This window comes from Ochotona princeps, chromosome 8 (genome assembly GCF_030435755.1).
Source record: "Ochotona princeps isolate mOchPri1 chromosome 8, mOchPri1.hap1, whole genome shotgun sequence".
In the NCBI taxonomy this organism is placed as follows: Eukaryota; Metazoa; Chordata; class Mammalia; order Lagomorpha; family Ochotonidae; genus Ochotona; species Ochotona princeps.
Window position 1 is genome coordinate 81,482,794 of NC_080839.1, and position 24,564 is coordinate 81,507,357.

General features: G+C 55.1%; 1 protein-coding gene across 1 annotated transcript in view; it reads left to right on the forward strand.

Moving 5' to 3' along the window:
- Window positions 1-24,564, forward strand: part of EIPR1 (EARP complex and GARP complex interacting protein 1) — a 92,167-nt gene that overhangs the window by 55,251 nt on the left and 12,352 nt on the right. Inside the window, exons 4-5 of the mRNA XM_004582578.2 lie at window positions 2,595-2,751; window positions 21,962-22,061. Coding sequence (XP_004582635.2) covers window positions 2,595-2,751; window positions 21,962-22,061 — 257 coding nt within the window. The remainder of the gene's footprint in view (window positions 1-2,594; window positions 2,752-21,961; window positions 22,062-24,564) is intronic.

Here is a 24,564-nt window from a genome sequence, read left to right on the forward strand (position 1 = left end):
AGAATTTTCATTTCTACTAGTATCAGTTGTTAAGTTTCAGTTTTTCTGGAAACATGATTTTGTATGTATTTTAAGCAGTGTTTGTTGTTGTCTTTTGTTTTTCAAGTGAATAAATTGGAGAGTCAAAAAGAGAGAGCTTCCTCCCGCTGGTTGACTTTGCAGCCAGGACTGGGCTGAGGCCAAAGGTAGGGCCTGGCGCTCCTGTCTGGCCCCATAGTGGGTCTTCCCTGGAGGCTGCCTGACTGCCAGGCCCTGAGACCCTGGGCAGGCAAGGTTGGTTCTGAGAGCGCCCTGCTGCTGCCTTGAAGGTGCTCAGTCACTGAGCCCCTGGCTGTTAGCTGCTCTTCTCCTGGGTTTATGTCTTTAAAGGGGAACAGACTCCCCAGACCCTGCTGGTTCTACTCAGGAGGTTGGCGAGTGGCGGTTTACTCTGTCAGCTGTGGAAGTTCTTCCCTTGCTTTCTCTGCTTGTCAGGCTTAGTGACGCCAGAAGAAAGCTGTGTGAGGGTGCCAACTCCCAGGCTGCTTGCTGAGGCTCCGCTTGGCGTGGGTTCTGAGGGTTGATAAGCTCACTTCTTGTGTCTTGGGAGTCCTTGCAGCCTGCTAAAGGGTAGCATGGAAGTCATCTCCGAGTTAGGTGAGCACCTTCTCGGAAGAGTTCCGAGCAGAGTTGTGTGAGACGGGTTTGCTCCGAGGGACCCGCTCTGAGCGCTTCTCCCGGTTTGCTCCTTGGGCACTGGGTGCGCACGCTGAGTTCTGCACCACAGCCGCAGCTGGTTCTTACGGTAATCGGGCTCATCGCTTCGCAAGCAGGATTGCTGTAATCTGTGCCTCTGATGGGGTTAACACTGCCAGCATTCATTTCTCCTTTCCTGTTACTCTCCTATGTCTGGGAGAACATTGCTGGTCTCCTGTGTTCCACACAGAAAGACTGTGATTGAATGATTCTTCAACTAGAGGGGAACCATTATCTTTGATGAGTTCATTGTTAAAGGTATGAACATTTCTTTAAGCCACACAAAGTGTGAAATGGGCACTGACTTGGTGACCAGGAAGCCTGGCCTGTGAGCCTGATCCTTGTCCGTCTCATTACCTGGAGGTGGTAATGATGATGATGGCAGAATACCCACGAAGCTGGCTGGTCCGTGCCTGTGTTTGCTGCTGTGTTTTGGCTCATCGGTTGGTCTGTAGATTGAAGGACCACCATAGCTAGTAAGAAGTTGCACGTCTCAGTATGAGTTACTTCTGTGTTCTCATGCTGTTTGTTGTGTCTTGCCAAGTTCATGTGTCGTTAGCACCACGTAGAGGGCACCCCTCCTTGTGGCTGGGTACTTCAAACATTTTGTGAGAAAAGGAATTAAAAGGCAAGTTCTTTTTGATTTGACATTTGTCCACAGTTCTTTCATTGTACACATTCTTTATGACCTTTTTTAAGACCAGTCCCATATGTGTGAATTTTGAAAATGTTTTGCCCAAAACAGATTTATCTTTTAATTCTGTTTCTACAAACTTTTTGAGCTACCTGCATAAAATACTGTTCTATTATTCCTTTGAGATGAATAGATGATTTTATACTGGAATGTACTCATTGTTTTACCATCATTTACTGAAGACCACCTTTTAAAATGTTTTATTTACTTCTCTGACAGGGAAAAGTGGGAGGGAGATGGAGAGGGAGAGGGAGAAAAAAGAGAGAGAGAGCGAGAGAGAGAAGCAATCCTTGGGGTCACTGCTGTGGTGTAGCAGGCTGGGCACCAGCAACAAATGTGAGCCCCATTTCAAGTTCTGCCTACTCCACTTCTCAACCTGTTCCCTGCTAATGTGCCTGGAAAAGTGGTGGAAGGTGACCCAAGTCCTTGGGCCTCTGCATGTATGTGGGAGACCCAGATGAAGCTCCTGGCTCCTGACTTTGTCTGGTGTAGCCCTAGCCATTGCATTCATTTGGGAAGTGAATTGGCAGACAGAGACGCTCTCGCTGCCTCCCTCTCTAACTCTGCCTTTCAAATAAATAGGTATTTTTTCAGTGGAAGGAAACAGGAAAGATTATATCTGCTGCCTCACCCCTCAGACAGCCAGGGCTCAGCTAGGCCAAAATCGAGGTGCCGCCTCAGTCTGGGTTTCCCATGTTAGGAACAGGAACCCACAGACTCACTGTCTCTCAGGGACCAGACCCTGGCAGAAAGTGGGGACAGAGCCGGCCTGGGACCACACAGGCTCCCTCTCACGGGTAAACTGAGGCAGAGAGACCCAGCTCCTGGTGGGGTGTTGTGTGCTTGCTGACAGCCCCGAAGCAGAGACGGGAAAAATCCCCCACCGTCAGCCTCAGCTGTGTGTGTCGGTCCCCCACTTTGCTTCCTTTCATGAAAACTGTGAGAGAACAGAAGGAAATTGATTTTGAGGCAATGCAATTTTCTTCTAGAGCAGAGTGATGGTTTTAAGACAAGGAGAAAGTGGGTTAACTGGGTGCTAATTCCGGCCCAGCACAGGCCGCCTGCCGACTGCAGGCTGCCTCTCTGCCAGGGCTCACAGTGCAGCACACAGCAGGGGTGGGCCGTGGGGAGTCACACACCGTCTGACGGCCTCCCTTCTGCTCAGCTTTTGACAGCAAGGTCCTGACATGTGCGGCCGTGTGGAGGATGCCCGAGGAGCTGGAGTCGGCCGGCCATGAGTCCCCAGACGACTCTGCAAGCCCTGCACAGAGCCTGGAGTTGCTGTGTCACCTGGATGACGGCGCCCATGGCAGCTCAGCCTGGTAGGATGCCTGGGAGCCACCTGTGTGGGTTGTTTGCACCAGCGCGTGTGCAGTGGAGGGGCCTGGCCTGCCCTGCACCCAGCCCAGTGCTGGGGAACGATGTGCCGCGGCCCTCATTGTGCAGCTGCACACGACACCTGTCACTCTCACAGGTCCCGTGCGTGTGTCTTCCCTCACTCCTGGGGCCTCCCTGGCAGTCCCTGCCTGTGTGGGTGGGGTGTGCTGTGCCCACCTGCTCAGCCGCTCACAGGTTGTTCCCGTGAGTTCACAGCTGTGCTGTGGAGTAGCGGGGACCTGCAGGCGTGCAGTTAGGGTATGTTACGTAGTGGTGCTCCGCTTGCCTGTGCTGGTGTCTGTGAGGAAGAGCACTGAGTGGATTTGTCTTGTCATTGCTGTGTCACCACAGGTCAGTACCTGTCTTCTCCCAGAGGTGTGCCCTGCAGTCTGGCCATACTCGGGTAACTGGCTGCACTCTGCTTGGGCCGAGTGCTATCTCAGTGCAGACCACACGGCCCCGTTGGGAGTCCCGTGGCACAGTGACCATGGTCCCTAGGAGGCTGACATGTACGTGTGCTCAGGCGTGCATGCGCAGACATGTGGATGCCCTGAGCCTGCCCCACTGGGGGAAGGACACACATGCGGTGGACGTGTACCTTTCTAGCTGTGCAGGAGGCAGGCCACAGTGTGAGAAAGTGTCCATAAGAAGGAAATGCTCTTCACGTCGTATGTGAGCTCATGCATGCAAGGGCAACTTGACAAGTTCTTGTTGACACAGAACGCATGAACATTCAGCTTCCCAGTATGCCAGAGATGATGAAAGGCGTTGCAGTTCGTGCTCAGCTTGAGCACTGAGCAAGTATGTCCCCGGCCTGGCAGCCTCACTGTCCTCACCCATTCATAGGTGGGCGGGGTCAGTAAGAGCTGCTCAGTACTCCAGTGATTCCTCCATGTCTGAGTCAGAGAGGAGCGTCCAGCTGTGGTTAGTGTTACGGCAGGACCTCTGGGCAGAGGGCACTCAGTGGGGACACTCAGGCAGGTCAAGGCTTGGTACCAGGCTAGTTCCCAGGGGTCCTGCACATGACAGGCTGCACTCTCGTGATGTGGGGTCTTGGCTCAGGGTCACCCCTGCTGAGTCTTTCCGCTTACCCAGATGTGACTCCTGACCAGAGTGTCTCAGCACCAAGGACAGCACCCGTCCTGTGCGTCCTCAGCACCAAGGACAGCACCCGGCCTGGGCGCATGCGGGGCTCTGGGAGGGTGAGGGAACGGGCCCATTCCCAGCACTGGACATGGCAGTGGGTCATGCTCTTCTCATGCTGCAACCCAGGCCAGGGGTGGGGGCAGAGCGGTGAGGAGCATCCCAGAGCCAGCACTGCTGCCGTCCAACCCCAGAGCCCAGAGCTGCCACACTGCCTCCTTGACGGCTGGACAGTGTGCTCAGGGTGTGAGAGTTTTTTGGGAAGATCTGAGAAAGATGGCAAATCATGCTTTATCGGGTAATTTCTCAATTTGAAGTTAGTAGAGCTACTTTTCCAACACACCTGATTAGCTTTTAGGGTCAGTGTGTAACTGTGGAGAAAGTGATGGGCTTTGCAACATAGTTCTGGGTTTGACTTGGGGTTTGCAGGTTCTGTCCTGAACAGGTGGGCTGCATGGGCCCCTTTCCTACTGGGCAGTGTGGACGCTATCGCAGGGGGCCTCTGACCCCCGTCCCCAGCTCCAGACTTACTCGATGCACAGGACTGTCTCTGGTACTTACTCAATGCCAGGGAACTCTATAATGAATCAACTAAACGACAACCTCTCCTCCCACCCTCCTCTTGGCATCAGGTCGTCTGCTCTGGCCCGGCTCCTGCCCAGGTGGGAGAAGGCGCGTCCCTAAGACAGTTGTGGAGCCAGTGTTCTGGCCCAAGAGGCCCCAGCCATCACGTGTACCGACTGTCTGCATGAGAAGTCAGTTCAGCAGACATCCAGCTGCCTGGAATGGCTGTGTCCATCTGGGGTGATGGGTGTGCCATTGCTAGTGTCTTGCACACCATCAGCTTTATGGTATTGTGCGAGCTGCCTGAAGTTCCTCCTGGAGCAAGGTGAGAAGGATAAACAAATAGGATGAATTAAATTCTACCTTGTTACCGTGAAAGGAACCCAAACTAACAGGTTAATCCCACATTGTAATTGATAGCACTTCTCAGGAGTGAAAAGGAAGTTGTCTTTAAACACTTCCTGTTCACATTGCATGTGATTACTGTTCTGTGAAGAGTTGGATTTCTGGAGTCAGTGATGAGCTGACAGCTGAAAGTGGCTTTTCAGTGCACAGAGTGTGCAGTGGAGTTCAGAACTGCGACATGCTCTGTTGCTTCCTGCCCTCACAGCCACTCAGCTAACCCTGTCCCTGGGCTGGGTGTGGGCACACCAGGAGGCAGCCATGCTCCTCCTCACCATTGGTCAATGGCTGATTAGCCACAACAGGGTGGTTTTCAGTTCTCCAGCTGCTCTGGAGTGCGGTACCTCAGTGCAGCTGAACGCTCCCTGCCCGTGACGGGAAGCCAGATCCCAGGAATGGCAGGCAGCTCCGCCATTTCCTTGTTGGGCTGCGTTTCCCATATGGCAGATGAAAAGTAATCTCCCAGACAGCCTTGTTTCTCCTCTGGAGAAGGAGCAAAAATCAGCATTTAGGAGCTTTACAGGGATAGGGGGGCGTTAATGACAGGCAGGTGCAGCCCCTCCCACTCATGGCACCGTGGTGGGGATGGCAGGCAGGCGTGCTGGCGGGCTGGTGGGCTGCATGGAGCAGTGTGCTGGTCAGTGTGCTGGCATTCCTCGGATGCCCGCGCTGCACTGTGGTGCTGCACTGTGGCTGTGGGACCTCTGCTCCCCCAAGCACCCTGCTGGAATGCCCCTTCCATAGCGCAGGAAGGTCTGCAGGCTGAGTGCACGTGCTGTGCTGGCTGTCGGAACAAAGAGCAGGCCCTGATGTTTGTGCCGTGGTCGGGGAGGGAGGGCCAGAAAGGACACGTGTCCAAGCCCACACCCCTGCCAGCGATTCTGTCCATGACAAATTTCCTTTTCGTTTTTCTGCGTTGTAGCCTAGAGTGACAGAATGGTGGGAACTGGCTTAGGCTGAGCGTAGGAAGGAATAAACTGACAGTTGCCTCTGGGAGTTCTCAGTGTACCACGTTCCTCCGTCACTGACAGGGCAGGGTTGTCTGGGGGTGTTCAGTGTACCACGTTCCTCCGTCACTGACAGGGCAGGGTTGTCTGGGAGTTCTCAGTGTACCACGTTCCTCCGTCACTGACAGGGCAGGGTTGTCTGGGGGTGTTCAGTGTGCCGCATTCACCCGTCACTGACAGCAGGGTCCCTGGGCTTCCAGGAGACACATACCAGCCTGTGTGGTCATTCCTGAGCCTGGGCAGCCAGAAGGGTCCCCTGGTTACCAGCTCCCAACAGATGCTGTCCCTGCATGTGTAGTGGGATTTAACATTGCATATGGGGCTGGAAAGGAATAGCCTGGTGCAGCCCTAGAGCCCCTGGAAATACCTCCTGCCCCAGCACCTCCTTCTCCATCATGTAGTGGTGGTGGATGTCAGAGCTTCCTTTGTCACAAAAGCTGAGCAAAACCACACACACACCAGTGAGTGGCCTGTGTGTCCTGGTAGGGCAGCAGGGGCTGTCAGGTCCCTGGCTGCTATGGCAGACCCCCCTAGCTGGGAGGTTTGCAGGTGACAGCTATTTGCCCTGTCAGTTCTGGAGTGCCATCAGGGTCGAAACTCCCGGCACACTGCGGGTCACGGTCGGAGCGCGGCTGAGTCCTTGTGTGCTACAGGGAGAAGGCCTCCCTTGGGCCTGGCTCACTGCTCCAGTCCCTCCTGACCCCTCCTGCACCGGGCACCCTCCTGGGACCCTCCTCCGGGCTTAGGGTCTCACCAGCAGGACGCGTGTCTGGATAACCTGAAGAACTTGCTTCTCCTCCTCCTCCTCCTCCTGCTTCTTCCTTCTTCTTCCTCCTCCTCCTCCTCCTCCTCCTTCTTCTCTTCTTCTTTTAAAAGATTTATTAACGCTGTTTGCAAGAAATTTGGAGGCTTATTACCCTGTCTTTACTATGTAAAAATCAAGGGGTGAGGGAGAGAGAAGGAAAAGAAGGCACTGCCGGACTGTGGTCCAGATGGAGCCAGAAGCTCTTGGAGAATGTGTTACAGTGGCTGCCTTGGGCTGCGCTGCCCACCTGTGCCCCAGGCGGGCAGGAGACCCGGACCAGTGCTCAGCTGCTGGCCCAGCCCTGGCTAGTACAGCGTTTGGGGAGTGGATCAGCAGATGAGAGCCCATTGGCTCTCTCTGTCTGCCACTCAGATAAAGCCAAAGAACAGAGTTCTAATGGTGGCTGGGAGCAGGCAAAAGCACTTCTGCTGTCAGTTGCTGCTAGACTGGTAGTTTTAAGGATTTCTTTGTTTATTGGAAGTTGGAGTTACAGAGGGGATCGTAGAGAGAAAAGAGCTGTTATCTATTCACTCACTCCCAATTTGGCCACAACAGCCACGGCTGGGCTGGGCCAGGCCCAAGCCAGGAGCGTCACTGGGCTCCCACGTGCAGGGCAGGGGCTCCAGCACGTGGGTCGTTCTCCATTGCTTCTCCTGACCATCAGCAGGGAGCTGGATTGCAAGTGGAACAGCTGGGCACCAACCAGTGCCAACATGATGCCAGTGCTGCAGGATGTGTTTTGCCTGCCACACCACAATGCCAGCGCCCCCCCCTTTTAAAATTTATTTATTTTTATTGCAAAGTCAGATATACAGAGGGGAGGAGAGACAGAGAGGAAGATCTTTTCTGTCGATTCACTTCCCAGGTGATTGCAACAGCCGCAGCTGAGCCATTCTGAAGCCAGGAGCCAGGAGCTTCTCCAGGGTCTCCCATGTGGGTGCAGGGTCCCCAAGGCTTGGGGCCATCCTCGACTGCTTTTGCAGGCCACAGGCAGGGAGCTGAATTGGAAGCTGGCTGCCAGGATTAGAACCGGCACGTTCAAGATGAGGACTCAGGCCCAACCCTTTTTTTTTTTTTTTTTAAGATGCATTTGAAGTTACCAGGAAAGTGTGTGGGTCTGTTAGACTCACCCTGTAAGAGGGTCTATGCAGCCTAAGCCTCCAGGTGACTCTCGCCTTGTCAGAGTTGGCCGGGGCAGACTGGGCAGGGCACACCCCGTGAGCCCTGAAGGCGCTGAGGGCTGTGGGGAATCCACGGAGCCTGGCCCACGGGACCCTTGTCCTCCTGCATGCCTGCCCCAGCACCCCAGAGTGTGTCCCGCCTGGGCCTTCTCCTCGTGGGTGGTGTGCAGGAAGGAGGCTGGAGCCTCCAGCTCTTGTCTGTCCTCCACATAGACGAGTGTTCTTGGTGTAGAGGACTGCTTTGTTTCTGTGTGGTTCGGAACCTGAGAGAGAGAGGGAGAACAGTGTTTTTCATCTCTGGTTTACTCCAAATACCCACAGCAGCCAGGGCAGGCCAGGCTGTAGCCACAGCCTGAACTGCCACGCTGGGATGTGGGTGTGGCAGGGAGCAGGAGCCAGAGCCCAGACTTTGATGGGGTTTGGGGGTGCCAAGCAGTGTGGAAAGCCTGGGGCGTGGGCTCAGTAGTGCACCTCAGGCCTGGGAAGCAGTCCTGCGGCTCAGCCGCGCTGTGTCCTCTGCCCTCTGCCCTCTGCCCTCCGTCTGAAAATGCAGCTCACGAGCTGTGAGGAGGCTCCGTGCAGTTGGTGGAAAGGGAATTAGGAGGTGTTTCAACACAGAGACTGAGATGAGGACAGGTGTCTTAGTGTGTTTTTCCTGAACCTTTTGAAGACTTCCTATATATATTTTTTCTTTTCAGTAAAGCGATAGGCAGGAGGAGTAGAACAAAGAAGGTCACTCCATTGTTCCCGGGTCACCCTCACCCTGCATTCCAGGGACAAGCAGGGTCACCCCAGCGCTCCCGGGTCACCCTCACCTTTATTCCAAGGACAAGCAGGGTCACCCCAGCGCTCCCGGGTCACCCTCACCCTGCATTCCAGGGACAAGCAGGGTCACCCCAGCACTCCGGGTCACCCTCACCCTGTATTCCAGGGACAAGCAGGGTCACCCCAGTGCTCCCGGGTCACCCTCACCTTTATTCCAAGGACAAGCAGGGTCACCCCAGCGCTCCCGGGTCACTCTCACCCTGTATTCCAGGGACAAGCAGGGTCACCCCAGTGCTCCCGGGTCACTCTCACCCTGCATTCCAGGGACAAGCAGGGTCACCCCAGCGCTCCCGGGTCACCCTCACCCTGCATTCCAGGGACAAGCAGGGTCACTCCATTGTTCCCGGGTCACCCTCACCTTTATTCCAAGGACAAGCAGGGTCACCCCAGCGCTCCCGGGTCACTCTCACCCTGTATTCCAGGGACAAGCAGGGTCACCCCAGTGCTCCCGGGTCACTCTCACCCTGCATTCCAGGGACAAGCAGGGTCACCCCAGCGCTCCCGGGTCACCCTCACCCTGCATTCCAGGGACAAGCAGGGTCACTCCATTGTTCCCAGGTCACCCTCACCTTTATTCCAAGGACAAGCAGGGTCACCCCAGCGCTCCCGGGTCACTCTCACCCTGTATTCCAGGGACAAGCAGGGTCACCCCAGTGCTCCCGGATCACCCTCTGTCCTGGAGAAGGACAAGTAAGAAATGTTTCCATTTTAGTGGGCACATCTCAGGTGAATCGTGTTGTAGGAAACAGATCAGTGTGTGGAGGAGGACGGTGGCAGAAAGTAAGAGGCAGCGGCAGGTGGGGGTGGGTGGGGGCTGGTCCCCAGGTAGGGAGGCCGTGTCATGGCATCCGGTCCTTGTGAGGGCTGACAAGCTGTGGTAGGAGGAGCACGAAGATGCTACCTCCACCCGTGGCAGGTCAGCCGGGAGATGTGCAGACATGGAGTGTCGGTCCCGGGGCTGCTGAACATCCACGACCAAGGAAATCATTTTTCTGAGGAAGTGAGCGTGTGCCTCGATGGCTGTGACAGATGGTTCTCATGTGAGGATAGCCTGTTGTATGTCCGTGTCACCTGTAGGTTTTCATTCATGAACTGGCCCAGGCACACGACAGGGCTGGGCTTGGGGGTTGTGGACAGCTTGGGGGCTGTCCCAGGACTTCCTGAATGTGCGGCTCTGCAGCCTGCTGTCCCTGTCCCTCACCTCTCCTGCCCCTCACAGGACCGCGGCCTACCCTGTGTGGAGGTGACAGCGCTCACCTCTCCTGCCCCCCACAGGACAGCGGCCTACCCTGTGTGGAGGTAACAGCGCTCACCTCTCCTGCCCCCCACAGGACCACGGCCTACCCTGTGTGGAGGTGACAGTGCTCACCTCTCCTGCCCCCCACAGGACCGCGGCCTACCCTGTGTGGAGGTGACAGTGCTCACCTCTCCTGCCCCTCACAGGACTGCGGCCTACCCTGTGTGGAGGTGACAGCGCTCACCAATCCTGCCCCCCACAGGACCGCGGGCTACCCTGTGTGGAGGTGACAGCGCTCACCGATCCTGCCCCCCACAGGACCGCGGGCTACCCTGTGTGGAGGTGACAGTGCTCACCTCTCCTGCCCCCCACAGGACCGCGGCCTACCCTGTGTGGAGGTGACAGCGCTCACCAATCCTGCCCCCCACAGGACCACGGCCTTCCCTGTGTGGAGGTGACACACGTTGTGCTGTCCCCGTCCCTCACCTCTCCTGCCCCTCACAGGACCACGGGCTACCCTGTGTGGAGGTGACAGCACTCACCAATCCTGCCCCCCACAGGACCGCGGGCTACCCCGTATGGAGGTGACACGCATTGCATTGTCTCTGTGACTTCCTTGTCTTCCTTCAGGGCAGCTCTAGATTGTGTCATCACGGGCATTTCCCGTGTGGAAGGCTGGTCTTCAGTGTCCCTTAGCAGCCTGCACACTCTCTGAGTGGCATGGCCCATGGCTGCAGAAGTGATCCCCTCTCTGTGGCACAGGGCTCCCACCCACCAGGCAGTTGGAGTCTTCCCACCCTGGCAGAGCTGGGGCAAGGACCCCAGAGAGCACTTGGCAGATCGCTCTCCTCTCTGTCAGGGTCCTGACCATCCTGCCTTGGTGGGACCAGCTGGGATCTCTGGGTCTCCCATCTAATGTGGAGTTCACCCTGTGGTTCACCACCCAGCTCAAGTGGCTGTCCTCAGCTGACGTGAACACTGCTGCCTGCCTCATTGGAAACCACCTGGGAGAGGGGCAGAACGCGCCTGTGAGTGGAGCCCACAGGCAGGCACTGCCCTACCCTAAGACTCTGTTCTGGGGACCAGGCTGCCTCCTGCCTGACTTATGCGTGCTTCTGTTGGCTTATATTGCCGCTTGTGGCCTACGTGTCTCCTGTGGATGCCTCTGGCTGCAGGAGTCAAGCTCAGCAGCTCCAGAAGCCCGGATGATCCCACAGAGTCTGAGACACTGAGCCTCTTCGTCCATGCCCAGCTGCTCCCGTGCTTACAACCTGGAGGCTACACACTTTTGTTGGACAAATGGTAATGTTTTGTTTCATGTTATTATGGGTAGTTGTATGAATCTGTTCAGCTATAAAGGAAAAGTTAGGAATTTCTCTCTTTGTAATTCTCCAGCAGTTTGGGAAGCGTGTCTTTTTATCTGGCGATGGTAGTTCTAGGAACTCACCCTGTGTGCGGGAAGCCCATCTCCTGGGAGGTTCTGCTTCCTCCAAGGAGAAGGCTGCAAAGAGCTGCAGTATCATGCAGCAGGGAATCGGACTAAAACAGTATGGAAATCCACACAGTAGAACTCAGTGTAGGCTTTGCAGTAAGCTCTACATATTTGATATGGAAAGTTACCCATGAAATATTATGAGGACAAGGAGCAAATTGCAGAATAATGTGTCACACAGTCACATTTCCCCTGGTAATATGAAGACCTGGGAAGCCGTGCCCCACACACTAGAATAGATGCTGCCAGTGAGTGGGAGTGCAGCAAGAGGCCCGGGCTATTCTAGGGGTCCTCTGTGCCTTTTCATGGGCCACAAAGTGGCACAGCACACAGAGTGATAGCATGAAGACAGGAAGTCACAGCACCAGGGGCGTGTGAGGCAGGAAGTCACAGCACACGGAGGGTGATGTGAGGCACAAAGTCACAGCACGCAGGGGAGTGTGAGACAAGAAGTCACAGCATGCATGGGTGTGTGAAACAGGAAGTCACAGCACGCAGGGGCGTGTGAGGCAGGAAGTCACAGCACACGGGGGTGTGAAACAGGAAGTCACAGCACGCAGGGGGGTGTGAGACAGGAAGTCACAGCACGCAGAGTGATGTGAGACAGGAAGTCACAGCAGGAAGTCACAGCACGCTGGGGAATGTGAGGCAGGAAGTCACAGCATGCAGAGTGATGTGAGACAGGAAGTCACAGCACGCAGGGGGATGTGAGGCAGGAAGTCACAAGATGGAGGGGGGTGTGAGACAGGAAGTCACAGCACGCAGGGGGATGTGAGGCAGGAAGTCACAGCACGCAGGGGGATGTGAGGCAGAAAGTCACAGCACGCAGGGGGATGTGAGACAGGAAGTCACAGCACGCAGGGGCGTGTGAGGCACAAAGTCACAGCATGCAGGTTGATGTGAGGCAGGAAGTCACAGCACACGGGGGTGTGAGACAGGAAGTCATAGCACACGGGGGGTGTGAGACAGGAAGTCACAGCACACAGGGGTGTGAGACAGGAAGTCACAGCACGCAGGGGTGTGAGACAGGAAGTCACAGCACACAGGGGTGTGAGACAGGAAGTCACAGCACACAGGGGTGTGAGACAGGAAGTCACAGCACGCAGGGGCGTGTGAGGCACAAAGTCACAGCACGCAGGTTGATGTGAGGCAGGAAGTCACAGCACACAGGGGTGTGAGACAGGAAGTCACAGCACGCAGGGGGATGTGAGGCAGGAAGTCACAGCACGCAGGGGGATGTGAGGCAGAAAGTCACAGCACGCAGGGGGATGTGAGACAGGAAGTCACAGCACGCAGGGGCGTGTGAGGCACAAAGTCACAGCATGCAGGTTGATGTGAGGCAGGAAGTCACAGCACACAGGGGCGTGTGAGGCAAGAAGTCATAGCACACGGGGGGTGTGAGACAGGAAGTCACAGCACACAGGGGTGTGAGACAGGAAGTCACAGCACGCAGGGGTGTGAGACAGGAAGTCACAGCACACAGGGGTGTGAGACAGGAAGTCACAGCACACAGGGGTGTGAGACAGGAAGTCACAGCACGCAGGGGCGTGTGAGGCACAAAGTCACAGCACGCAGGTTGATGTGAGGCAGGAAGTCACAGCACACAGGGGTGTGAGACAGGAAGTCACAGCACGCAGGGGGGTGTGAGGCAGGAAGTCACAGCACGCAGGGGGGTGTGAGGCAGGAAGTCACAGCACGCAGGGGGGTGTGAGGCAGGAAGTCACAGCACGCAGGGGGGTGTGAGGCAGGAAGTCACAGCACTCAGGGGGTGTGAGGCAGGAAGTCACTGCACACGGGGGTGTGAGACAGGAAGTCACAGCACGCAGGGGCGTGTGAGGCAAGAAGTCACAGCACGCAGGGGGTGTGAGACAGGAAGTCACAGCACGCAGAGGGGTGTGAGGCAGGAAGTCACAGCACGCAGGGGGGTGTGAGACAGGAAGTCACAGCACGCAGAGGGGTGTGAGGCAGGAAGTCACAGCACGCAGGGGCGTGTGAGGCAGGAAGTCACAGCACGCAGGGGGTGTGAGACAGGAAGTCACAGCACGCAGAGGGGTGTGAGGCAGGAAGTCACAGCACGCAGGGGCGTGTGAGGCAGGAAGTCACAGCACGCAGGGGGTGTGAGGCAGGAAGTCACAGCACGCAGGGGGGTGTGAGGCAGGAAGCCACAGCACGCAGGGGGGTTGTGAGGCACAAAGTCACAGCACGCAGGGTGATGTGAGACAGGAAGTCACAGCACGCAGGGGGGTGTGAGACAGGAAGTCACAGCACGCAGGGTGATGTGAGACAGGAAGTCACAGCACGCAGGGGGGTGTGAGGCAGGAAGTCACAGCACTCAGGGGGATGTCTTTAAGACAGGGAGTGTCGGGCTCGGCAGCGTGGCCTAGTGGCTAGGGTCCTTGCCTTGATCCCATATGGCCGCTGGTTCTAATCCCAGCGGCTCCACTTCCTCTCTGTCTCTCTTCCTCTCAGTATATCTGACTTTCTAATAAAAATAAAATAAATCTTTAAAAAAAAAAAAAAGACAGGGAGTGTCTTGTGTTCACTGGCAGGAGCACTCCCTTGTTCCCACCTAGAACCTCTTTTTATTGTGTTGCCGATGTTGATGTTGATATACACAATGGTGTAACTGGTTCTTCAAGCTCATTGGACAGAACACTTCCAATAAATGAAGGGATGGAGAATTCTGTTAGCCAACTACAGGCCAAGCTGCTATTAAAGCAGCCCCAGTGATAAAACTTGGGGGGAGGGCAGGAGCCTTAGTGGTACTTAATGCAGAAGAAGCTATTCTGCACCCTGAGAGAACCACGGCTAGGTTGTCCTAGAACAGTGTGTAGAAGTGGGTCAGCCCAGAAGGCTGTGTATGGTGGGCCCAAATACATGCAGTTCACAGGAAATTCCATTGAAAACCAACCAGCATTATAAAGGGAAATATGGCATTTTCTTTTAAAGACAACTGTGGATCCACAACCTGCAAAACTTGAAGAATGTAGCGAAAGCCGTCCTAACTGGGAGAGTCTTAGTGTTAGATGACTGAACTCATTACAGTGAAAATCTCCAATGAACAAAGTCAGGTCATGCTTTACGAAACAAGACAAAGAACAAAGCAGCCCCAAGCTCTTGGAATAAAGCAGCAGATCGCGCAGAAACCAGTGAACAGATTATGAACACGGTAAAACAGATGAGCAAAACAAATAGTTGATTTTTTTCAAATGAGAAACAAAATTGACAAGGCTTTATCTGGACAAAGAGAAAATGCAAATAAGGTAGAAATAAGAGAGGAGACATTACAACTGACATCACAGAAACAAACATCCCGAGTAGCCCTGCCAGCTGAGTGTGAGTAAATGCAGTCATCTAGAAGAAATGAAGCAGCCTGCAGATGTCTGCAGCTTGCCGAGGTGGAATCTACAGGAGACAGAATCCTGAAGAATTGGTTCCCGAGAAGGGACTTGAGTCGGTGATGCGAAGTCCTCCGGCCAAGAAAGGCCCTGGCCTGAGCGCCTCTCTGGTTCATCCACCATCCGAGGCAAGGTGCACCAGCGCTTTGTGGACCTGCCCCGCCAGCTGCACAGAAGTGAGTGCTCCCAGACGCATTTTACAGAGTGTGGCTCTGGTGGAAAAGCAGGACACACACAACGAACAAAGTAACAGGTTGGCATTCCTGTTGCGGACAGACATGTTAGCACGTTGACTTGAGCGGCGTGCTAATGGCACACTGTGGGGGAGGATTCGTCCCCAGCGTTTTCAGACCCAGCACTCATGGCCCCTCCTACCGCATCATCAGGGGCTCCTGGAGAAGTCAGGCTTTGATGGGGGTGGCCAGTGCGCAGACAGGTGTGGGCCTGTGCTCTGAGCAGGAGGTGGGGGTGTTCTGGCATGAATGAGGACCATGGTTACTACTTGGTTACCTACCATGTGGGTCTGGGTCTGTGTGAGGCGACCATCATAGCGTGCATGTGAGAGCGAATGTCACAGGCTTCCCTCTAAAAGCACTCAGATGTCATCTGTCAGCGATGACCGGGCAGACTGCACACAGGGTCGTAGGTGGCAGTTCCTAGGTTTCTTTTGACTGACCCTACAGAAAGGCAATTTTGCATCTTGACGGCCCCACACATTTGTATACTCACAAAAACGGCCAAGTCCTGTGGCCTGGCAAGGCCAGTATACTTGCTGTAGGGAACCTGCAGTGCAGCCGGGGCGACCCCATGCGTAGGCAGACCCCATACTGTGTGTGGCAGGGAGAAGTTGCTGGGCAGCTGTTGTGGCAGGGCTCTGTGGCCCAGGGGTGGAGGGGGAGGCACGTCCTGTTGCCTGTTTGTTGGCCCGCACATGACAGGCCTTGCTCAGAAGTCCTGTGACCTGAGTGCCAGTCCTTCCCTGCGCGGTGGTCCAGCCAAGCCCTGCCTGGCCTCTGAAGGGAGCTGCAGTGGGACCGGTCAGCGCTGCCCACGTGGTTAGGAAAAGAGGCCATTGTTCACTCCTTCCTCTCTCCATGCTGAGTGGTCATCAGGATGTGATCGTCGTGCTGGCGTGCCCGGGGCCCCTAGATCACCACCGGGCTCCCAAGGCACTCACTCAGAGAGCACAGGCTGCTGTTGCTTTAATGACAAGAGACAGCAAGTGACAGTGCAGAGATGGGCCATACAAGGTTGGCAGGACAACAGTTGGGCCACGCTGGGACAGCAGTGAACAATGTTATTAGAAGAGGGTGGGCGTTCGGCAGCCAGAACCAACCAAGTCACGGCCAGGTTGTAAGGTTTGATTGAAGTGGAAGCAGCAGACGTCACACAATTCAGTGGGCTTTGTGTGTTGTTCATATACTTCAAGATTTATACCGATGTGAAAAATTGCTGGGTGGTCTTTGTTCCCAGAAGGATTGGAACCACTGCTCATGGGCAGGTAGCGGCCTCTGCTCCGTGTCCTTGTGGTTGTGGTGGCCCTGGCTACCAGCCAGCAGTGCCCTCGGGCAACCGCAGGGGCTGTGCCCTCCGCAGCAGACGTGCCAGTCAGTTTCATCTCGCGAACGCCACCCTGCAGCTTCCAGTTGGGCATGAGAGGCTTGGGGCAGAGAGCCCCAAGGGCGGCTGCTGGCTCCCCTGCCTGCCAGCTGAGTCTGTCAGGAGCAAGCTGCCTGGCTGTCTCCTGAGATGACTGATGTGTACCGCATCGGGCTTGCTCAGCACAACTTCCATCCTGTTGCTGAGCAGGACGCACACGAAAGGGAACGTAATTAGTATTCACCTGCCTTTCCTTGTCCGTCCATCGTGTGTGCCTGCCCAGCAGGGACTCTGCTGGCTGACACAAAAGGTCGCCTGCCCAGCAGGCCAGAGACGTCTGGTACCTTGCTGTGAGGGGCAGAGCCCCTGCCCACTGGGCAGCGCAGGGTTGCTCCCCGCGGGGGCCGCTGTTTGTGTGAAGAGAGCCGAAGCCCAAACGCTCTTGCCAGTGCCTGCCCTCCCAGCCTCAGCCCAGCTCCTGCCAGGGAATAGTGCCCCACCCGTCCCTGGCACCGTGGCGGTTGGAGCCTGGCGTCCTCACATCCAACCCTGTTGTGTTTCCTCCTTGTCCCTCTGCGCTGCAACATTTGTGGGACATTCGAGGCTCCAGGTTGTGGGACCCTCCTGGCGCTGTTCTGTGCAGACACTGCCGCTGGCACACAGGAGCCTTGTCTGAGCAGTGGTTTCACGGGCCTGACTTGTCTCGCACACCCATGCCACCCTGCTCCCTTGAGGCTTCTCACCCTGCAGGGCTGGCAAGCGTGGCAGACTCTTTGGTTCTGGCAGTCTCCTAGTGCCCTCACGGCCTGGCACACCCTGACTTGTTCACTGTGACTTTCCCCTACCGGGACCAGTTAGCTCTTCTGCCAGAAATAGAGCATTTCTAAAAACCTTTCTCTGTAAGGACCGGAAACCAAGTCATTTTCTAAAGCAAGTAAGTTTCACCTGCTGTACTTAAGCTCTTGTTGCTTCATTTTAAATTTTATCTTTCACTTTCATATATAAAAAGTTACTTCCACAGCCACTTGAAATTCATTTTATTGTTTCCTCTGATAACAGTGGAAATGTGAGCTTTTTTTCCCCAGAGAAATCTATCTGTCGGCTACCACCACGACTGACAGAAGATAGGCAGGTGTTGGTAGTGGGGTGGGGGAGTGCACTGTGGCTTTCTGGAAGAAGTGCCGACTCCCCTTTGCTGTTTCAGCTGGGGGAGAAGAGTGGTTCTGGTTCTCCCTTCCTCCCTCCCTCTTAAGATTTATTTATTTGAGGGCCTGGTGCGGTATCCTAGTGGCTAAGGTCCTGCCCTTGCACACGCTGGGATCCCATGTGGGTACCAGTTCTAATCCCGGCGGCCCCACTTCCCATCCAGCTCCCTGCTTGTGGCCTGGGAAAGCATTCGAGGACGGCCCAAAGCCTTGGGACCCTGCACACATGTGGGAGACCGGGAGGAGGCTCCTGGCTTCGGATTGATTCTGCTCCAGCCACAATGGCCGCTTGGGGAGTGAATCGGCAGATGGATTTATTTATTTGAGAAGCAGAGTGACAGAAATGAAGGGGGGGAGAGATCTTCCATCTGCTGATTAGGTCCCCAGAAGAGAGCCAAAGCTGGGAACTACATCCAGTCTCCTATGTAATTACCTGGGACCCAAGTCCTCGGCTGCCTTCTCTGCCTTCCCAGGACCTCAGCTGGATTGGAAGCAGAGCAGGAGGGAGTTGAACTAATGCTCGTAGGAATGCTGGCATCTCGGGCTGTGTCATGTGTGGGACCTGTTCCAATTCTGTTTGTAGAAAAGTTGTCCTGTGAGCACCGTGTGCTGCTCCGTGTGGACAGGGATGGTGTGTGGTTCAGTTGTGGTCTCCTGTGAGCACCGTGTGCTGCTCCGTGTGGACAGGGATGGTGTGTGGTTCAGTTGTGGTCTCTGCAGCTGCAGCCATGGTGTTCATTTCTGTGCATGTAGGTGAGTCTCGCCAGGCAAAGATGTTTGTGTGAGGAGGGGGTGCTTGGAACCCAAGTTTTCAGGGAAACAGGGTGTTGGTCCTCCACTCCCTGGCACAACCAGGTGAATGTCTTGGCAAGCCCAGAGCTTTCTGGGCTGCCATGTCCCTGTGCACCTGAATTACCAGAAATGCACAAGGAAGGACCGGGCCGTGTTGTGTGTGCACCTGACATTTGTCTTGAGTGTGAATTTGGTGAGTGGGGGAGGGTGCTATTGGGGAGCAAGGTCCCCCCCTCCGTCTAGGAGTGCAAGTGGAGGGTCTGTCAGCTGAGTGGTGCCCAAACCCAATGCTACTTTGTCCCATCTCTGGGATTTAAGGTGGGTGTTCTGGGGGCCTGTCCCATGATCGGTGCCCCGCTGGGTGTGTGCTGTTTGGAGCCCTTTCCTGATGCCGGCTTTCTGAGTAGCTGCTGTGAGATTCCTTTTAGTATTAGTACTGACACCTGTCTCACTGAGACGCCATGTTGGATCTTAACTGGCAGCAGAATACCAAGCAGGGCTGTTTGCCTAGCGTCACATGAGATTAACTCAGTTTGTATTGAAATAGTGTCTTTAAAACTTGGCTATCTCAACTCTCAGAGGTTACTTTTCAAATTATTGTTTTTAATTATGAATTAACAAATTGCAGTTGCAGAGGATGCCGCTGAACAGTGTGAGGTTTTGTTTATGTGTTGTAATCATAAGATTTGCTGAAGCTGAAGACAAGCTGGAAACCTTCCTGGCATCTGCTTTGCTATCTGCCCTTTTTCGGGGAGAGTTTGCTACGGGGCTAAAGCGCGGAGATTCCTGGCCAGAGCTGTGGCTTGCTTGCCGACTGCAGCGCAGCTCTGCCCGGGCTTTGGCAGCTTGCTCAGCCTGTGTTGTCTCAGGTTACTGGGTCTTTTGAATCTTCTTCAGAGCCATCAGCTTTGATACCTTCGTAAACTGTTCGTATTTCTGTTTAAAACCACCACTCTCCAGTCATGATCTAGTTTAGTTACGTAGAATCAGAAGTAAGTGAACTAGTATGTTAGGACTGGGACACGTGAGAGGGTCCCAGTGACCTGTAGCACCACCACCTGAAGCATGACAGTGTGTGGGGCCGCCACTGAGCGGGCTACAGCTGTCCTGAGGCTGCTAAAACTGTCTCATTCTGACGCTGGAATTCTGATGTACCAGTCAGGAACTAAATTTATAGTGAATAAGCTTTATAATGAATGATCTAGTTTTCAGATTTATTTTGGAATGGCAGATCTATAGAGAAAAGGAGAGACGCAGGGAGAAAGATCTTACATCTGTTGATTTACTTCCCAAATGGTCGCAACAGCTGGATCTGAGCCAATCCAACGCCAGGGGATTCTTCCAGTTCTCTCCAAAGGACTGGCTGTTCTCCTCTGCTTTCCCAGCTCGCAAGCTGAACTGGAAGTGTAGTAGCCAAGACAGCCAAAAACTGGCGCCTGGGGGCAGCCCAGCACTTGCAGGCAGAGGGCTAGCCAGTTGAGCCGTCACACCTGCCCCAATCTTTTTATTTTTTAGAAGGCATCTCCCTCTTTCCTGGATTTTGTCACCACTGCTTAGAATTCATCTGCATGTGTTCATTATGTACCACAGTGCCCAAATATCACTCATCATTTGGGAGAAGACAGAGTTTTGGTAAATTGTGTATCTGCTCCAGAAACTAACTAGCTGGGGACGCTGCAGCCTGTTCAGTGTTGAGCAGGGAGCTGAGGCTGGAGGACGGTTCTCAGGCTGTTTGCTTTGCTCCAGTCTGCTGTCAGCCTGGCTGGGTAAGGCTCTCCAGGTGTCACGGTGCATCTCGCTGGTGCTCTTGGGCCTTGACTGTCGCTGTCCTCGTGCCCATGCTGGCAGGAGACAGGCATTCTCCATTTTTTAGATGTGCTTTTGTGAGACACACTGATCTGTGAGTGGTGTGTCTCAGCCGACGTCTGTTGCTATAGGTGAGGTTGTTCCTCTGCACCCAGCCAGGGGCTGTGAGTAGGCCTGTCCTCTCTTCCTCGTGTGCGGAGTGTGCAGCCTTATCTGTGGAACCTGGCCGAGGGCAGCGTAGGAGCAGCAAGGCGCACAGGGCTCGCCTGGCTAGCTCAGCCGTCCACACACCTGGGCTCTGTGCTGTCACACTTGAGAAAGAGTTGGAGGAAGCGGAACTCAGTGGAACTTAACCTCGTCTTGAAATCCATGCATAGTATTTTCAGAATATTCATCTCCCACAAACTTTGTGAAGAGTGTGTGTTTGCAGCCTGTGGGTGACTGACACATTCCTGGACCTGGCGGTATTCTCAGGATGAGACTTGATGACCTTCATCTCTGAGAGGAGGCAGGCTTGCTGGCACCCTGTGCCCTCACTGTTCGTGCTCTCATCGTTAGCTCAGACACAGCGCCGGCTGTCATGGTGAAGTGTACCTGGCTCACAGGGCTGTGAGTCCAAGCGGGAGTTACCTCAGATGTGTGACTCAAGGCAATGATGGCTGCCTCTGGGGTCTGGAAATGCGGGTGTGGGGCATGTGCCAAGGATGCCCCCTCACTCGGCTCCCGTCACTCACATGCCAGTCAGTGGAGCATTTCAGGTGTTTCCTCAGCCAAGACAAAGGTCTCTGTTTCCACCAGCTTGAAACCCTTGTTTTCCATAAGGCTTTGGCCTAGGTGCCGGGAGTGAGGGCCTGTGCCCCTCAGGTCTGTACGGTTGCAGGCTGGCTTCGGGAGCAGACACTGGGCAAGTGGCTCCCTTGGGCTGTAACAGGACAAAGTGACTGCTGCCACACGCAGCATGGGCCCTGGGTCTCAGCTCTGTGTTTGGTGCTTCCATCACATCTCCTTTGTAGTTGGCCTTGAGCTCGAAGGAGGAGGCCAGCAAAGACATGGATATTCTCCCAGACGCTGTCCATTCCCTGGTACCCTGTGGGCCCCACGCACCCACCCCTCGGGCACAGGTGGCTCACGTGTGGGTGAGTGCTCTAGTCAGTGTTGGGAGAAACATGTAACAAGGGGGCAGTTGGATCACAGATTCAGCCCTTTCATTGTTCCAGAGGCAGGAAGGCCAACATGGGGGCCAGCCAGTGCCACACACTCACAGGGCAGGAAGGCCAACATGGGGGCCAGCCAGTGCCACACACTCACAGGGCAGGAAGGCCAACATGGGGGCCAGCCAGTGCCACACACTCACAGGGCAGGAAGGCCAACATGGGGGCCAGCCAGTGCCACACACTCACAGGGCAGGCTTCGAGGTGTCTTTGTCTTCCTCCCAGCCCCACTGTGAGGGCCCTACTCTTGTGACTTTGCCTGACCCTGGTCAGTTCCCTGAGGGCCCATCTGCCATCACTGTGGGTCTCGAGCTGTAACACACGGACAGGAGACACAATCCAGTCCACAGTGGGGCGGGTCAGCGTGACACGTGTTGCTGAGTAGTGCCCAGGGCCGTGGTGGGGACAAGGGCTTGCGGAGCTGTGTGTGTGGTCCATCGTGCTCGAGGTGTGTGTCCACGTTGACGTTCGCCCTTCTCTGCCCTCAGTGTGACCTGGGAGCCCATGGGAGATGGGAAGAAGGTCATCTCCTTGGCCGACAACCACGTCCTGCTGTGGGACTTGCAGCAGAGCTCCGGCCGGGCTGTGGTGAGTACCCGTGAGGACGCGTGCTCCTCGTTGTTCACATCATCCTTCACTCACAGGGAATGCCGACACTGGTTCCCAGGGGACTGGTGGATGAACTGGAGGAAGCTGAGAGCTGCGGGGGGGTGACACTGAACCCCCTCGGCCTCCGCCTCCGCCTCCGTTGTCCGAAGGAGGAAGTGGATCTTTAAAAGAATGGGCCTCTGTTTGAAGCACATGCCTGTTTAGTGAATGGGTTTGAAAAACACATTTGGTTGAATTCAGACTTTTAAAGTGGGAGTGGTTATAAAACACTAATTTTCACAGTGTTGGCTAACTCTTCTAGTATATTTGCATATGATGAAAATAATTTTAGCACCTACTTTGGAACCAATTTTGCTTTCAAATATTCATCATTTTGAATACTTTATCTTTCATAGAGTAAATATTGGCATGTATTTTTCCTTTTTTTTTGATTCCTTAAATTTTTCTTTCTTAAAATGTGGTTCCACATACATTTGCAATTTCACTGCATTTGTTTCTATCAAAGTAACAACTTTAGAAAAGAGAAAATTCAGGAAATTTGAAATGCCAGGTTGTGCACAGCGGGAGCAGGGTCCAGCAGCAGGCTCCGTGTCCTCCGGCGCCGCGGCCGCCCTGGCCTTCCTTCACCTCGGGGCTGAGGGAGCAGAAGGGAGGGTTTGTCATGATTTGTGTGGAGCCCCGAGTCAGACTGTGTAAATATAGGTGTCTTGTTGGAGTTTTAAAATCTGAATGGTCCCAAAGAGCAGGCTTCACTAGGAAACTTACAGGGAGCTGGTTTCCAAGCACATGTGCAGAGGGATCATTCTTTTTACCACAAAATTTTAAATTATGACCCATGTTCCTATCACGGGAGTACGTGGCACGGTTCACACAGCTTTGAAGATGGAACAGGAAGTGTGAAGGCAACATAGCAGCTGAGGTTGGCACTGCATTCCCACAGGCCCCTCTCCCCTCAAGGGGTTATACAGTGGGAATGAGTCATTCGCAGGCCAGGTGCCGTGGGAGCCGGTCACGGGCCAGGTGCCGTGGGAGCCGGTCATGGGCTGAGGTGCCGTGGGAGTTGGTCACGGGCGAGGTGCTGTGGGAGTTGGTCACGGGCCAGGTGCCGTGGGAGTTGGTCACGGGCCAGGTGCTGTGGGAGCCGGTCACGGGCCAGGTGCTGTGGGGGGAGCTGGGAACGCACAGTGAGATCTGCTAAGGAGACCAGGCTGCTCTACAAACCCCGGGCGGGGCCAAGTGTGGGCGGCCCCCCGCAGCCCTGGGCACCCGGACCCACGGCACTCCTTGGCCTGCTCTGTAGTCAGACAGCGAACACAGCTCAGACCCCAAGTCATCTCAAAAGGATTTGGTGGAAGGGTGATTAATGCGTAGGCTATTTTCCGTAAGATCAATTCAGCTTCTCTCCCGTTTTTTATCTGCTGTCAGCAGCTCTGTCAGCTCCACGCCATGACCCTACGCTGCGCTGTTCGATCCGGGAACCTTCCCACCGGGCTCTGCCGTGCTCACACCCAGCCTCCAAGTTTTGTTGTTTTATTGTCTGAGGATATTGCCTTCTGTGGGGAATCCAATCTTAGGCTCAATGCATCATTAGCTTTTGCAATTAAAGTGGAGCTTCCTTGCCATTTACAATCATTAGCTGAGCCCGGGGGAGGCCTGAGGTGAGAGCTTCCGCGGGGTCCTGTGGATGTGGGCGGCGGCCGAGCAGGGGCTGAGTGCTGGGCACTCCTCACGGGTGGAGCACAGTGTTCCTGACAGCTCTCACATGGGCAGTCTGAGGGATGGGCAGTGTGCTGGCAGCACACAGGCTTCTCTGACTGGACTGGGACTGGCAGGGAGGCCAGCCCTGTGACTCCAAGCTGTGTGCCAACTGAGACCTGGGGAGCCTTGATGGAAGCTGTAATCCCAGTGCCCAGGGACTGGGTGACTGGTGTGTCTGGGCTTTCTGGGGGGAATGAAGAGGCTCCTGATGCTGCGTCGTCCTTGAAGAACCAGGCGCAGGGCATCCACGGCACTCTAGACCATCTTCTCTTCCTGTCCTGCTGCTCCTGATGCCAGCTAGGGAGAACACCTGGCCATCCAGTGCGTGTGAGCTGCTGCTGCCCCGTGCCGCCCTCAGCAGGGCAGGCCCCTCGCTCAGCAGGGCTTTGGTGTGGAGACTGGGCTGGGTCACGGCTCTCGGAGCTGGAACGCTGCGGGAGGCCTGCAGAGGAGCAGGTGGGGGAGGCTCGCCAAGGCCCAGTTTCTCCCAACTTCAGACCTTGTGACTTGGGCAGAGGAGGCTGGGTTGGAAAGGCCCTTCCAGGGACTGTGGTGTGGCCTGGCTTTGTCCCCTAGGCCAACCTCTGCAGCACTGTGAAGTTCTCAGATGACTCATCCACCAGCTGGGCACCTCAGGTTGTCAGGGACCTTCTGTCCCAGCAGGGTGAAATGTGGGCTTTGGATGAGAGAGCTCTCAAAGCTGCTTGTTTGGATCACATGAGAA